The 17,517-nt window shown below is 38.6% G+C and overlaps 1 protein-coding gene across 7 annotated transcripts in view; it reads left to right on the forward strand.

Annotated features, from left to right (window-relative positions):
• Positions 1 to 17,517, forward strand: part of LOC135109061 (nitric oxide-associated protein 1-like) — an 83,514-nt gene that overhangs the window by 7,815 nt on the left and 58,182 nt on the right. For 5 of the 7 annotated variants that reach the window (XR_010272565.1, XR_010272564.1, XM_064020080.1 and 2 more), the window contains exons 2-4: positions 5,161 to 6,012; positions 7,205 to 7,438; positions 15,357 to 15,575. Coding sequence is in view for 5 of the 7 variants with exons in the window: in XM_064020080.1 (XP_063876150.1) it covers positions 5,208 to 6,012; positions 7,205 to 7,438; positions 15,357 to 15,575 (1,258 nt within the window). In the remaining 2 variants the exon portion in view is untranslated. Of the gene's footprint in view, positions 1 to 526; positions 684 to 4,685; positions 4,829 to 5,160; positions 6,013 to 7,204; positions 7,439 to 15,356; positions 15,576 to 17,517 lie in introns of those variants that run through there. The other 2 variants (XM_064020082.1, XM_064020081.1) reach the window with 2 other exon arrangements.

Below are 17,517 nucleotides of genomic sequence, written 5' to 3' on the forward strand. Positions count from 1 at the left end.
TGGAGCATGGAGAAAATACCTGAAGACTGGAAGGAAAGTAGAATGGTTAAGTTGTATAAGCAGAAAGGAGATATATTTAAGTTGTGAAAACTACAGAGGTATTAAGTTGTTGGAGCATAGTCTGAAAATACTAGAGAGAGTGATAGAAGGGAGACTGAGAGATGGTCAAAATACACAACCACCAATATGGATTTATGAGGGGGTTGAGCACTGTAGATTCAACATTTATTGTGCAACAGATACAGGAAAAATATCTAGAAGGAAACAGAAAGGTGTATTGGTATTTTGTGGACTTGCAGGAGGCGTATGACAGGGTGCCTAGGAAAGTATTGTACTGGAGTTTGAGAAAGAGAGGAGTGCCAAAAAAGATGATAAGACTAGTGAAAATGATGTATGACGGAGCAAAAACAACAGTGCAGACAAAGTATGGGGAAACGGAATCCTTCCCAGTTGAAGTAGGACTCCATCAGGGATCAGCTTTGAGTCCTTTTCTCTTTCTCATAGTGTTGGACACAATAATGATGGATGTGAGAGACAATGAGGACTTGTGGGAGTTGCTGTTCGTCGACAACCTAGTCATCATTGCGGATATGGAGGAAGAGTTACAGGAGAAATATTTATCATGGAAAGGCAACCTGGAGAGAAAGGGAATGAAAGTGAACACACAAAAGACAGAGATAATGGTAAGCAACAGAGAAGGTTATGAGAAAATAAATGTAACATCAGAGGATGATATTTTTTTTTTTTATGTAAGAAGGACACTTGCCAAGGGCAACAAAGATCCAATAAAAAAAAAATGCCCACTGAAATGCCAGTCCCATAAAAGAGTTCAAATACCTAGGATCAGTAATTGCAGAAGGAGGAGCAGAAAAAGCAGTTAGACAAAGAGTAAAAGCTGGATGGGAAAAATGGAGGGAAGTGAGTGGAGTAACCTTAGATAAGAAAATATCATTGAAGCTGAGAATGAAGATATACAGAAGTGTGTTGAGACCAGTACTTCTGTATGGTGCAGAGACATGGTCTTTAAGGAAGAAAGAGGAAGGCATTCTGGAGAGAAAGGAGATGAGGATGGTGAGATGGCATTTCACTGTTAGAAAGGAGACAAAGTGAAGATATAAGAGGAATGTGTGGAATATGTAATATCAAGAAGATAAGAGAAGCATGACTAAGATACTTTGGACACATGATAAGGAGAGAAGAGGATGAACCAGTGAGGAAGGCAATGATGGGGGAGGTTAGGGGGAGAAGGAGGGTTGGGAGACAGAATAAGATGGAGAGACATAATAAGGAGTGATATTTTTTCTTCTTTTTTTTTATGTAGGAAGGACACTGGCCAAGGGCAACAAAAATCCAATAAAAAAAAACTGCCCACTGAAATGCCAGTCCCATAAAAGGGTCAAAGCAGTGGTCAAAAATTGGTGGATAAGTGTCTTGAAATCTCCCTCTTGAAGGAATTCAAGTCATAGGAAGGTGGAAATACAGAAGCAGGAAGGGAGTTCTAGAGTTTACCAGAGAAAGGGATGAATGATTGAGAATACTGGTTAACTCTTGCGTTAGAGAGGTGGACAGAATAGGGGTGAGAGAAAGAAGAAAGTCTTGTGCAGCGAGGCTGCGGAAGGAGGGTAGGCATGCAGTTAGCAAGATCAGAAGAGCAGTTAGCATGAAAATAGCGGTAGAAGACAGCTAGATATGCAACATTGCGGCAGTGAGAGAGAGGCTGAAGACAGTCAGTTAGAGGAGAGGAGTTGATGAGACGAAAAGCTTTTGATTCCACCCTGTCTAGAAGAGCAGTATTAGTGGAACCCCCCAGACATGTGAAGCATACTCCATACATGGACGGATAAGGTCCTTGTACCTGTAAAGATGAAAATAAGCTGGGAAGGATTGTTAAGAAGGCAGGAAAATTAGGTGCACAGACCATATCATTAGATAAGCTCTATCAGACAGGTACAATGAAACAAGTGGACAGGATAATGAAAGATATCACTCATCCGCTACATAACTGTTACACATATCTAAAATCTGGTAGAAGGTTAGCTCTGCCCATGCAGTGTACTGACAGATATAGGAAGTCATTTGTACCTAAAAGCACTCTCCTTTTCAGTCATCTACCATCACTATAATTTTTAGATTTAAGTATTCATGGTTACTGTATGTGATGGTTCATGATGAGGGCAGAAATAGCCCGATATTGCATGTATATGATAGCTCATGTAATGATTCTTTTCTTAATGTTTTATTGTTTTATTGTTTTACTGATTTCATGTTTTATTGTTTTACTGATTTTATTTACTTTTTAATGTTATGTATAAGCAACTACTAGGGAGCTCTTAAGCCAAAATGAATTTCATTTGTATTACATTTTGTATTACAACTTGACGAAATTATCTTGTACAGAGTTAGCAGCTGGGGGGGTGAGAAAAACTGGCGGAGACGTCTCAGAACACCTGACTTCATAGAAGCTGTTTTAGCTAGAGATGAACAAGCTGGGAGTGCAAGAAGATGATGCAATGAATAGAAACAGATGGAGAAGGATAACTCGAGCAGCTGACCCTGCAATACAGTGGGATTAAGGTCGTATGAAGAAGAAGAATTTGGGTGGGAAGACTCTGGACTGTCTCACTTAGTGTTCTCACAGTTTGGAATAGTTGTTGAAAGGCAGTATTAGTAACATGGTTACTTTCATTAGGATTACTTCAGCACTGGGTAGAAATGAAAACAATGCTGTCCCCACTATACTCTTGTGTGTTAGGTAAATTGACAAAATCAGGCCCATGTGTCACTGACAGACAAAATTATATGTTGTGGTAGCTTTTGTTGAATGTGAAACATAGTAAAAAGAAATCACATTTTTTGGGGATACTCATTGTGTCCTAAAAAAATATAAATAAATAAAAAATCTATATACTATATACCAGGCTGACGATACCACATGAGGTGGCCTAGACAAAGCACCACACATGTACGCACTCATCATTCACAAGTAATATATGTGAAAGTGACAATAAAAAAAAAGCCATACTGCAGGCGTTCAAATCCTGCAAGGGAGGTACGTTTGGGTTGCTAAGGGCCCCACAGGGTTAGAGGCCCAGCTAAGCAGGACTGGCTGCCCTTTGCTTGCGCCACCTCATTCTGCAGTAAGGGAACACCTGGTGCAATGTAACTTATCACCTATGAAAGATTACTTTAAAATTTTAGAATTCTCAAACAGTGCTGACATTAGAATATTGGAATAAATGTACATCAGAGAATTTGCTCCTGAACTTTATAACACCTAGTCAGCCTGCCCTCTTTATATCTTTTCAATAATTAAAATCCCATGTTTTATCTTAACTATATATATATATATATATATATATATATATATATATATATATATATATATATATATATATATATATATATATATATATATATATATATATATATATATATATATATATATATACAGTAAAATCCCTCTTATCCGGCATCAACAGGACCGCCGACATGCCGGATACTTGAATATTGCCGGATACTTGAATAGAAGTGAAATTATGTCCACAATCACCACCCTACACTCACGCATGTTACCATAACAAAGATCAGCTGATCTTAATCAGCAGCTGATCTGATCAGCTGCTTAAGTGTAAGCACAACACGCTTCCTCTTTTTTACAACATTAGGCATGATGAAGGCGTCAGGCGATAAACAGTGCACACGCGGGACTGAGTCACTGAGTAAACACAGTGCAGTGGGCCGCGGGTGGCGCGAAGCAGTGCGCTCTGGTGGCGAGGGGACAAAGTATGCCTTGCGCGAGAATTTTAATCGATTTTATTAGTACACATTGATTTTTTATTGATTTTAGGGCTCAGGGAAAAATGTGCCGGATACTTGAAGCTGCCGGATACTCGAATGCCGGATGAGAGGGATTTTACTGTGTATATATATATATATATTATAGCTCTCACATGCTGTTATTTGTCCATAGCTCCTTAACAATGGCATAGTCTCTGTGCTGAAATGTTGGAATTAAAGATGTTTTACATAGCTACACTGATGCTCTTATTTATCTGAGCTAGAACCATCCTGGACCTATTTATCCTGAAGGATTTAGAGTTAGTTTTGTTTTAAATTAAGTTTTGCTTGATTTTTGTATGATAAGAAATCATTATAGTTTCAGTGTGGATTAGGTCAGTTGGATGAGACAGGACTATATACTCCTGGACATTTACCAAAACTCAGAATATTTCTGGATATTTCTGTGTAGGGTAGTACAAATGTATTTCTCCTTCCCCTCACTTGGTACAAAACTAGGACTTGTGGGTGGAGGAAACAGATTGTATAGTTCAGATCCTTATATAAATAATATGAACTAGCATCAACTGGGGGGAACCTCTTCTCCAATAGATGCTTCAGAAGTCAAGCTAACTACCATACACTAACCTCTTGAGGGGCTTTTCAAAACTATACGTAACCATGTTTGCTACTGTGGCTATTCACCGTGAACGTACATAGTTGAAAAAGCTCCATAACTTTATCTCATGCTCCCAGCAAAGCCAAGTTTGTTACTCTTCCACCAGTATAAACTAAGAGAGTAATTATTAAGTGTAGACTACATGGACAGGATAAGAGTACCTGGTAGTCTACAGTCCATCATGCACTTACAAAATGGTACTTTATTTAAATTTGGAAACCATTTTCAGAATAGTTCCTTTGAGCATTGACACTGCTCTCTTAGTGGTGTTGCCACTGCTGAGATGCATTCTGAAAGTCTTATTCTTGAAGTACATCAAGCACCTACTGGATGACCTGGACTAGAGTCAGTTGGAGAAGATGAGTGGAGAAAGTTAGTTGAAGCTTTTGCCTTATAGTGGTACAACATATGCTGCTGTTGCTATTGATGATGAAAACAACACAAATGTTAGTGGATGCAACTAAGAAATTTTTTTTTTAAATATGAAAGATCTTAGAGTTTGAAAATTTGCTGTCAACTGAAGAATCAGTTGATATATGTAAATGTATATTGCCAAAATGCAAGTTTCCATTGTACACAGGGTAAATCTGCAGTTGCTAAGGGAAGGGTTCTGTTATTTTATGTATATTAGCATGGATTGTCATTTGTCACAGTATGAAAATCTATTGTTATTGCATCTAATATAAACTTAATTTCTTTTACAGTCCCTGCAGAAGAATCAATATAAATTGCAAGTTCCATTCCTTCAAGCATGTTAGCCTTAGCCAACATTCAAAGCTGCACAAAGTCATTGTTAAGGCAAACCCTCCAACTCTCCTCTGCATTGATTAAATTCTCAGAATTGTGTTGCTCAAGGCCCCTTCATGTAGACTTAAAAGAAAGACATGTGGTTGTGTCACAGCAACAGATTGAAGAGGGTAATTTAAAAAAAGGAGAAGTTCCTTTTGCTGTGTGGGGATTAACAGACTCAAGGATCCTCTACAGCTCCCATGTGAAAAACAGTACAGCTACAGATAATCCTTTTGTATTGCATAGAATTGGAAAGCAAATACAACAGCAAGAAGAGTCATTGAGAAGAAAAGAAGCTATCCCTCTTATCATTGAGCAGAACATAGTCAGAAATGAAGAGAAAGTTTATATTGAATCAGCTAGTGATGAAGAGAGGAAAGAGTCTAAGGTCATTTTTCCATATTCACACACACATCAGATTGAGATTCCGGAAAGTTATGTAGTGGATTCAGATCCTGTGGAGTCAGAGTTCACGGACTCACACTCGGACTTTTCAAAACCTAATGTCTCTGTTGCGGAAGAGATTGCCTTGAGGATGAGAGCTTATGATGAAGGGGTACTTGAGGAAATGGATACACCAAAAGGGAACTTAGTTGAACATGAAGATACCTATGATCTCCCTAATGATATCTTGCTAGAAAAGGAAGCTGCTGACCTTCATTTAATTAAGGAGCAGCAAGGCTCAGCAGATCCCAAGTGTCCAGTCAGTGATGTACCATGTGGAGGCTGTGGGGCCTTCCTCCACTGTCAACAGCCATCCCTCATGGGTAAGTATATGATGGACAAATAGATGAGTAGATAGATAAATAGGTAGATATGTATATGCTTAGGATTATTTTATTATAGTATCTCAGACTATATACTTACATAAAGATAGTTGAGTAAAACAAAATTGTTTAATTATTATCATATATATATATTTTTTATTTACTGCACATGGAAGCACATTTCCTCATTTTCAAACTTTAAAACTATCAATATTCATATCAGTAAACATATCAAGTCATTAGCGGAAATACTAGAAAGACATGATAACTGTGTGGTAGCTACCATTAGCTACAGCTCTCCATGTGATCGGTGTCAGTGCTACATCATGAGTTAAAGCTTCACTATGTAACTACTGATTAGGAATTGTGTCTCTGTATTTATAATGACTTTCACTGTGATCTTAATACATAGCACTATTTCTAATGAGTTTGTTATCTTAATTGGCATTTAGATGTTATGTGTTTGTTCATAATTCATTAATGTGATCAGTATGTTTATTGAAGGCTAAAATACCAGATCTAGATATTTTTCTCTTTAAGGAAAATATCCTTTCATTGTAATTCTTCTTGGAAAAGTGTTTGTTCTATTCCAATAATACAAGTTTGTTGCACATGATAAAAATCTAAAACTGTATTCTCAGCTATTATGGAGGCATCATATTGATGCACATTCCACCTCTCATCATCATCAAGCCCATTGAATACTGTGGCATTGGTAGTGTATACATTTTGTTGTATTGAAATGCTGAAAAGCTATGGTCAGATTATTTGCACCAGTGATGATTGTCAAGAGGATGAGGTTCTGTGATAGTATGAAGGTGAGAAAGAAAATATTTGTGTTCTGTCACTAGATTAAATTTAGGATATACCAGACTGCAAAATTGTGGACAAGTTTAAGAATTTTAAGTGTCCAATGTGATGAGGGATTACTGTACAGTGGTTAATTGTTGACACAAGTGCTCTATGGTTATGCATGTATTGTATGTACTCAGGTATAAGTATAATTCAGTGATTAATTGTGGTAGGAGTCATAGAGTTGTTTTTATACATAATCACCTCAAGAAAATTGCAATCAAATAATTTCAGCCAGCTTAGGAATCACAGTGTTATGGTGCTCAGTTATTCTTGATACTTTTTATAGATATAAATAAGTCAAGAAAGACCATTCCTTTTACTTTCTTTAATCCCACAGGGTTTGTCCCAAAGGAACTCTTTGCAGGATGTAATTCTGGTGAATTACGCAGCATTTTGTGCCAGCGTTGCTACTTCTTGAAGGTTCACAAGACAGCCCTCAATGTGCAGGTTGACCCAAATATGTATGCAAAATTGTTGGAACCCATTAAACAGAAGAAGGCATTAGTGCTGCTGGTGGTGGACCTTCTAGATGCTCCATGTTCCATCTGGCCAAATATAATGGATATAATAGGTCAGTAAATGTCGTTACTTTGCTGTGCATGCTGTGAATAATGAGCATAGCTGGGCACTATAACAAAAAAATTATCACAATAACCAATAAATTGCTAATGATAAACTTATTGGCAATAACCAGTAATCAATAAACTATGGAACTCTTCTGGTAAACCCTGGAACTCCCTGCCTACTTCTATATTTCCACCTTCCTATGACTTGAATTCCTTCAAGAGGGAGATTTCAAGACACTTATCCTTCAATTTTTGACAACCACTTTGGACCCTTTTTCTGGGACTGGCATCTCAGTGGGCCTTTTTTTTTTTTTTTTTTTTTTTTTTTTTTTTTTTTTTTTTTTTTTTGCCCTTGGTCAGTGTCTCCCCTACATAAAGGGTGATAAATTTATCACCTGATAAGATGATAACTGATTAAGCAGTAAATAAAAAATTCTGATACTAGCGATAATGATATTGATATTTTAAATTTAAAAAAATTGATAAATCCAAATCTTTATTTTTATCTTTATCTTAGAAAACTTAGAAAAATCTTAGAAAAAATGTCAAATTTGATGTTTATACTGTCTCTCCACTTATGAAAAGTAGTTTTAAGTAAAATAACTACATTTGATTTTGAAAGTTTAAAACTTCAACATGCTCATGTTCTCCTTGGTAAATATGAACATGAAGTTTTTATCAAACAAGAAGCTCCTCTTGGCCCTGACAAATGTTCTTGCTTAAAGAGAACAAGTGCTCTACTGCAACACTGCTCGGCTTCACTGTGTTGTACCTCAAGAAGAAGTTAATGAGGACCTTCTCACTGTTGAAGGCTGGGTCTGTCAGACTCTCCCTTTGGCCTGTAGCCACACCTTCACAATTTGAGCTGCCTTGGACTTGGTTGACCTGTGATGACCACCAGTGTCATCCTCCTCATCACAAATGCTGGCTTAGTAATTCTCCATCTCTATGTCCTTGCTGCTGCTGATGATAGAAATAGAGACTGATAATGATGTCAATGAAGAAGATGAATCATACAAAGAAAATAGAAGAAACTATGGAAAAGGGAATATAGATGATCTTATATTTTATGAAGAAATGGACTGGGTAAAGCTGAAAAGAGCAAATGATGTGCAAGATAAGTATGACATTTTTATGGAAGTATATGAGAAAGAAGCGAATAAATATGTCCTATCATACAAACCTAAAGAAAAAGGAAAGCAGGTGTGGTTCAGTGCAAGATGTGCAAGCGTAAAGAAAAAAAGAGACAAAGCATAGATAAAAATGAAAAAAATTGAAACCAATAAAAAAAAATAAAGGTTACTGAGATAGTGAGAAATGAATATGTGAAAATAAAGAGAGGAATAGAAAGGATATGAAATGGATATACAGTGGAACATTGGTTCTCAAACTTAATTTGTTCCTGTTCAAAGTCCAAAATGTTCGAAAACTGAGACTACTTTCCCATAGTAATCAATGTAAAATTGATTAATTTGTTCCTAGACATCAGTCTGCCCAGTCTTAGCGGCTTATGACAGATGCTCCCACGGCAAAGATGGTTGCTTCACAACATCCCCAGCTCATAAATTATTTATCCAGAAAGGATGTATTGAATGAACCTAGTGACACAGAATTCATCAGAAGATACTGTTTAGACTGTGCAGGTATTCTCTTTGTCACCAATCTAGTGACAAAGAGAGGAGCAACCCACTTACTACTGAAATGAAGGTGATCATAAAACCTGGACATCTTGATGCTGGGAAAAGCTGCAGGAAAAGATGCAGTTGTGCAGTAGTGATGGCATTGGGGGTAATCAAGAGAGCCGCAGGTGGCTTGGAATTACTCCTGAGCATGGAAAACTGTTTGTTTATGTTCAGGCTTTTCAACGGGATCACATTTACCTTATTTCAAAGATTTAATTACTGTCTTACACTCTGTGTCTCTCCTCCAAATATATAAAAATGAAGTAAATATTTATAGAAACTATAAATTGATAATAAATGGCAGATTTTGCTACGTTTTTTAATATTTGAAATCAAGTAACCAAATTATAGTACTGCAATTGAAGCAATAATGACTTCAGAATTTTGCTTGAAAACTGATTTGTTTGAAAAAGGGATGCATTCAGTAACTGTAGTAGAAAAATGCAAGGACTAACCAAAACTATTCTACAGATTCATAAATGGAAAAATTAAACTAAAAGGGAAACTAGAAGGCAGACTCCCACAGATCCAGTCCCATTCTTTGACCATGCTTAAACATACTACTGTTGGGCTGTTACTTTTTTTTATTTTATTATTATTATTATTTATTCATTTATTTATTTTATTTTTTTTTTTATGAAGGAGGAACATCAGCAGCAACAAAAATTCAATAAAAAAAAGCCCAGTAAGATGCCAGTTCCCAAACAGGGTCTGAAGTGGTAGTCAAAAATTGAAGGATAAGTGTCTTCAAACCTCCTTCTTGAAGAAATTTAAGTCAGGAAAGTAGAAATACAAAAGCATGCAGGGAGTTCCACTGAGTTTACCAGAGAAAGGGATGAATGACTGAGAATACTGGTTAATTCTTGCATTAGAGAGGTACACAATAGGGATGAGAGAAAGAAGAAATTCTTGCACACTGAGGCTGTGGGAGGAGGGGAGGAATGCAGTTAGCAAGATCAGAAGAGCAGTTAGCATGAAAATAGTGGTAGAAGATAGCTAGAGATGCAACATTGCAGCAATAAGAAAGAGGCTGAAGACAGTAAGTTAGGGGAGAGGAGTTGATGAGATGAAAAGCTTTTGATTCCACCCTGTATAAAAGAGTGGTATGAGTGGAACCCCACCAGACATGTGAAGCATACTCCATACATGGACAAATAAGGCCCTTGTACAGAGTTAGCAGCTGAGGGGGCGAGAAAAACTGGCGGAGACATCTCAGAATGCCTAACTTCATAGAAGCTGTTTTAGCTAGAGATGAGATGTGAAGTTTCCAGTTTAGATTTTAAGAAAAGGACAGACCGAAGATATTCAGTGTAGAAGAGAGGGACAGTTGAGTGTCAGTGAAGAAGAGAGGATAGTGTGTTGAGTTGATAGATAGAGGAATTGAGTTTTTGAGGCATTGAACAATACCAAGTGTGCTCTGCCCCAATCAGAAATTTTAGAGAGATCAGAATTCAGATATTCTGTGGCTTCCCTGCATGAACTCTTTACTTCCTGAAAGGTTTTACGCCTATGAAAAGACATGGAAAAGTGCAGGGTGGTATCATCAGCATAGGAGTGGATAGGACAAGAAGTTTGGCTTAGAAGATCATTGATGAATAATAGGAAGAGAATGGGTGACAGGACAGAAGCCTGAGGAACACCACTGTTAACAGATTAAGGAGAAGAACAGTGACTGTCTACTATAGTAGCTATAGAACAGTCAGAAAGGAAACTTGAGATGAAGTTCTAGAGACAAGGATAGAAACCATAGGAGGATAGTTTGAAAATCAAAGCTTTGTGCTAGACTCTCTCAAAAGCTTTTGATATGTCAAAGGCAACAGCAAAAGTTTTCATCAAAATTTCTAAAAAAGATGACCAAGACTCAGTAAGGAAAGCCAGAAGATCACCTGTAGAGTAGCTTTGACAGAACCCATACTAGCAGTCAAATAGAAGGTTGTGAAGTGATAGATCTTGACGATATATTCAAAAACTTTAGATAGGCAAGAAATTAAAGCAATAGGACAGTAGTTTGAGGGATTGGAATGGTCACCCTTTTTAGGAACATGCTGAATGTAGGCAAACTTCCAGCAAGAAGGAAAGGTAGATGTTGATAGACAGAAGTCAAAGAGTTTTGACTAGGCAAGGTGCAAGCACAGAAGCACAGTTTCGGAGAACAATATGAGGGACCCCATCAAGTCCATAAGCCTTCTGAGGGTTTAGGCCAGCAAGGGCACAGAAGATCTAAGATCTAGTTTTCAATCTGTAGAACACCACCTCTCCTCTTCTAAACCTCATCTTCTTTTCCTCACTGAAGCTCAGGTGTCTGAGGCAACTGACAGTAGCCCCTTTTCTGTTCCCTTTTCTGTTCTCTATCCTCATTTTCAATCCAAATCTGGATGCTGCGTTTATGTGCGCAATGACTTAACCTGCTCTCGTGCCCACGCTCTTGAATCTTCCGAGTTTTCCACCATCTGGCTACAACTACAGAGTCACTCTCAAACTAAATTTATCTGTGCTGTATACCTCTCACCTAACTCCTCTGACTATAAGAAATTCTTTGACTACTTAACTTCTAAAGTGAAGCACATTCTGACCCTCTTCTCTTTTGCAGAGATCTCCATTCTTGGAGACTTCAATGTTCACCACCAGCTTTGGCTTTCCTCTCCCTTCACTGACCATCCTGGTGAACTAACCTTCAACTTTGCTATCTTCCACGACCTAGAGCAATTGGTGCAACACCCTACTCATATTCTTGACCATCTTGGAGATACACCCAACATTCTTGGCCTTTTCCTGACCCCTAATCCTTTTGCTTTTTCTGTCACCCTTTCTTCTCCGTTGGGCTCCTCTGATCACAATCTCATATCTTGATCTTGTCCTATCGCTCGAATCCCTCCTCAGGATCCCCCTAAGCGAAGGTCCCTCTGGCGTTTTGCCTCTGCTAGTTGGGGGGACCTGAGGAGGTATTTTGCTGATTTTCCTTGGAATGATTACTGCTTCTGTGTCCAAGACCCGTCTTTGTGTGTTGAGCACATAACAGAGGTGATAGTGTCTGGCATGGAGGTGTACATTCCTCACTCTTTTTCTCGTCCTAAACCTTCTAAACTTGGTTTAACACAGCTTGTTCTCGTGCTATACATGATAGAGAGGTGGCCCACAAAAGGTACTTAAGCCTTCCATCACCAGAATCTCATGCACTTTATATTTCTACCCAGAACCATGCCAAGTCTGTTCTCCAACTAGCCAAAAACTCCTTCATTAACAGAAAGTGTCAAAACCTTTCAAGATCTAACTCCCCTTGTGACTTCTGGCATCTAGCCAAAAATATCTCCAATAACTTTGCTTCTTCTTCTTTCCCTCCTATATTTCAACCAGATGGCACCACTGCTATCACATCTATTTCTAAAGCTGAACTCTTTGCTCAAACCTTTGCTAAAAACTCTACCTTGGACGATTCTGGGCTTGTTCCTCCCTCTCCTCCACCCTCTGACTACTTCATGCCACCTATTAAAATTCTTCGCAATGATGTTTTCCATGCCCTTGCTGGCCTAAACCCTCGGAAGGCTTATGGACCTGATGGGATTCCTCCTATTGTTCTCCGAAACTGTGCCTCTGTGCTTGCACTTTGCCTAGTCAAACTCTTTCAGCTCTGTCTGTCAACATCTACTTTTCCTTCTTGCTGGAAGTTTTGCCTACATTCAACCTGTTCCTAAAAAGGGTGACCGTTCTAATCCCTCAAACTACCATCCTATTGCTTTAATTTCCTACCTATCTAAAGTTTTTGAATCTATCCTCAACAGGAAGATTCTTAAACATTTATCACTTCACAACCTTCTATCTGATCGCCAGTACGGGTTCCGTCAAGGCCGCTCTACTAGTGATCTTCTGGCTTTTCTCACCGAGTCTTGGTCATCCTCTTTTAGAGATTTTGGTGAAACTTTTGCTGTTGCCTTGGACATATCAAAAGCTTTTGATAGAGTCTGGCACAAAGCTTTGATTTCCAAACTACCCTCCTACGGCTTCAATCCTTCTCTCTGTAACTTCATCTCAAGTTTCCTTTCTGACTGTTCTATTGCTGCTGTGGTAGACGGTCACTGTTCTTCTCCTAAATCTACTAACAGTGGTGTTCCTCAGGGTTCTGTCCTGTCACCCACTCTCTTCTTATTATTCATTAATGATCTTCTAAACCAAACTTCTTGTCCTATCCACTCCTATGCTGATGATACCACCCTGCACTTTTCCATATCTTTTCATAGACGTCCAGCCCTTCAGGAGGTAAACATTTCATGCAGGGAAGCCACAGAACGCTTGACTTCTGATCTTTCTAAAATTTCTGATTGGGACAGAGCAAACTTGGTATTGTTCAATGCCCCAAAAACGCAATTCCTCTATCTATCAACTCAACGCACTATCCTCTCTTCTTCACTGACACTCAACTGTCCCTCTCTTCTACACTGAATATCTTCGGTTTGTCCTTTTCTTAAAATCTAAACTGGAAACTTCACATCTCATCTCTAGCTAAAACAGCTTCTATGAAGTTGGGCGTTCTGAGACATCTCTGCCAGTTTTTCTCACCCCCTCAGCTGCTAACTCTGTACAAGGGCCTTATTTGTCCATGTATGGAGTGTGCTTCACATGTCTGGGGGGGTTCCACTCATACTGCTCTTCTAGACAGGATGGAATCAAAAGTTTTTAGTCTCATCAACTCCTCTCCTCTAACTGACTGTCTTGAGCCTCTCTAGAGATGTTGCATCTCTAGCTGTCTTCTACTGCTATTTTCATGCTAACTGCTCTTCTAATCTTGCTAACTGCATGCCTCCCCTCCTCCCGCGGCCTCGCTGCACAAGACTTTCTTCTTTCTCTCACCCCTATTCTGTCTACCTCTCTAACACAAGAGTTAACCAGTATTCTCAATCATTCATCCCTTTCTCTGGTAAACTCTGGAACTCCCCTCCTGCTTCTGTATTTCCACTTTCCTATGACTTGAATTCCTTCAAGAGGGAGGTTTCAAGACACTTATTCATCAATTTTTGACTACTGCTTTGACCCTTTTATGGGACTGGCATTTCAGTGGGCATTTTTTTTATTGGAGTTTTGTTGCCCTTGGCCAGTGTCCTTGCTACATAAAAAAAAAAAACCCAAACTTCTTGCCCTATCCACTCCTACGCTAATGATACCAACCTGTACTTTTCCACATCTTTTCACAGATGTCAAACCCTTCAGGAAGTAAACAGTTCACTCAGAGAAGCCGCAGAATGCCTGATTTCTGATCTCTCTAAAATTTCTGATTGGGGCAGAGCAAACTTAATATTGTTCAGTGTCCCTAAAAAATTAGGAGAGTAGTTTGAAAATCAAAGCTTTGTGCTAGACTCTGTCAAAAGCTTTTGATATGTCTAATGCAACAGCAAAAGTTTCATTAAAATTTCTAAAAGAGGATGACCAAGACTCAGTAAGGAAAGCCAGAAGATCACCAGTAGAGTGGCCTTGATGGACCCATACTGGCAGTCAGATAGAAGGTTGTGAAGTGATAGATGTTGAGCATAGATTAAAAAATTTTAGATAGGCAGGAAATTAAAGCAATAGGACAGTAGTTTGAGGATTGGAATGGTCACCCTTTTAAGGAACAGACTGAATGTAGGCAAACTTCCAGCATGTAGAAAAGGTAGATGTTGATAGAGTTGAAAGAGTTTGACTAGGCAAGGTGCAAACACCGAGGCACAGTTTCGGAGAACAATAAGAGGGACCCCATCAGGTCCTCAAGCCTTCTGAGGGTTTACGCCAACAAGGGCATGGAAACATCACTGCAAAGAATTTTAATAGGTAGCATGAAGTAGTCAGAGTGTGGAGGAGAGGGAGGAACAAGCCCTGAATCATCCAAGGTAGAGTTTTTAGCAAAAGTTTGAGCAAAAAGTTCAGCTTTAGAGATAGATAGATGTGATATCAATGGTGCCATCTGGTTGAAATAAAGGAGGGAAAGAAGAAGTAAAGTTATTGGAGATAATTTTGGCTAGATGCCAGAAGTCACAAAGGGAGTCAGATCGTAAAAGATTTTGACATTTTCTTTTAATGAAGGAGTTTTTCGCTAGTTGGGAAACAGACTTGGCTTGGTTCCGGGGAGAAATATGAAACACATGAGATTCCAGTGATGTCTGCCTCATAGTCAAAGATTGCATTACTCTGTCTTAAGAAGTTGCATAAATGCAAAGTCATTAATGATGGAGTTGTTATTCCAAACATTTTGACAAATTTTTTTTTTTTTCAGGGACCTCCAGGCCAATAATGATTGTGGGAAACAAGGTAGACCTTCTTCCAGCTGATGGTAAAAACCACCTGCAGAAAGTGAGGGAGTCCCTCATTGCTGTTATAGAAAAAACACCCCTAAGCAAAGCCTCTATCAAACATTTGGCTTTGGTCTCTGCCCACACAGGATATGGAATTGAGAGCCTGATCACAAAAATTCAAAAATATTGGAGCACTAAAGGTTTGCCATTGTATGATGATTTACTTACATGCATGAACTGCTGGTTTTTGCTTCTTTCTTAGATTATTCAGTTTTGTATTCTACTTCAGTTTGTTTCCTTGTCTTTAATAAGATGTTATAAAGCCTCTTTATAACATATCTCCAAAGCTTTCTAAACCACTTTCATAATATGATCCCACAATGTCATGATTGTTGGGAACTATGCCTTTTGTGGATTCATGAACACATGTCATCCATTGTGCCCTCCTTTTTTGCTTCTGTTTAAGCTACTTGAAGGCACTATCACACTAGTACCTTTTCTGTTCCCCACTGCTCCAATCTCTCTCTCTCTCTCTCTCTCTCTCTCTCTCTCTCTCTCTCTCTCTCTCTCTCTCTCTCTCTCTCTCTCTCTCTCTCTCTCTCTCTCTCTCTCTCTCTCTCTCTCTCTCTCTCTCTCTCTCTCTCTCTCTCTCTCTCTCTCTCCAAATTTCTGAAGTTCAACAATTTCTTAAGAATATCCCATCATACACACACACACACACACACACACACACACACACACACACACACACACACACGCGCATGCATGTGTATGTGGTGGGAGAAGCAGTACATTAAGAGTAATGTGTGCAAACATAGATGGGTTACTTTCAGGTGTACTGGAAGTGAGAGATTACTTAAAGGAAAATACACCAGATGTGTTGTGCCTAACCAAGACAAAGTTAAAAGAGGAAGTCCAGTTAAGCTTTAAGGAAGAGCGATATAATTATTGGAGGAGAGATAGAAAGGGAAAAGGAGGAGGAGGAGTACTCATAATGGTTCAAGATGATATATATATGGAAGAAGTGCAATATGGCAATAGCATGGTCATAGGTATAACAATCAGGACCATTGGAAGAAAAAGGAGGAGGATCATATTAACTTATGTGCCACCAAAGACTAATATGTGGAGGCTGGAGGATCACAAGCAAATGCAGAGGGAAGTGTTGAAGTGCCTCGACAACATGATAAGGAAGGACAGTAAAATACTACTAGTGGAGACTTAATGCTACAGTTAGCAATGGTGAATACAATGGACCAATGAGTGGAGGAATTTACAAGTTACAGAGGGGAGGAGGAATCATCTATGCTAAACCTGGTATTCGCAAAAAAAACAAAAAAAACAGAGCCCAGTCCAACCATTAAATACTTAAGCCTAATGGGAAAAAGTGACCATGTGGTGTTAGAAGTGGTTTTGCAAGATTGGGAGGTTCTACCATGTAAGGAGGATTATAAAAATGGGAGACTAAATCATGCAAAGTCATATTTTACAGAGTTAAGAAAATTCTTTGGGAGTATTGATTAGAAGGTACTTATGGAAGGCAAGACAGTTCAAGAGAAATACGAAACACTTCTGAAAAAGTACAATGAGGGTGTGCAGAAGTATGTACCTTTATATAAAATAAGAAGGAGCAAACTTATTTGGTATTATGCCAGATGTGCAGAAGCTAAGAAGAGAAAGGATATAGCTTGGAAGAAACTGAAGAAACAAAGAAATGAAAATAATAGAGAGCAGTATAAGGAGGCAAGGAATGAGTATGTTAGAATAAGAAGAGAGGAGGAGAAACAATCTGAAAAGGATGTGGTAAAGAAATGTGAAGAAGAGCCCAAGTTTTTTACAGATATATCAGTGGAAAGATGACCAGCAGAGAGACAATTAACAAGATAGTAAAGGAAGGAAGGATATATCAAACAGCAGAAGAGATGAGTGAAATTATGGATGAGAGTTTCAGATCTGTGTTCATTGTGGAAGTGGATTTTACAGAACCAAAAAAGGAGATGAGGCAAAAATATGAAATAGGCAAATTGTTAGAGAAGTTGGATGTCAGGAAAGCAATGGGTCCTGATGGAGTGTCAGGTTGGACACTAAAGGAATGTAGAGAACAAGTGGTGGAGCCAATTTGGGATGTGATTAACACCACTG

The sequence above is a fragment of the Scylla paramamosain genome, chromosome 18, assembly GCF_035594125.1.
Source record: "Scylla paramamosain isolate STU-SP2022 chromosome 18, ASM3559412v1, whole genome shotgun sequence".
Classification (NCBI taxonomy): domain Eukaryota; kingdom Metazoa; phylum Arthropoda; class Malacostraca; order Decapoda; family Portunidae; genus Scylla; species Scylla paramamosain.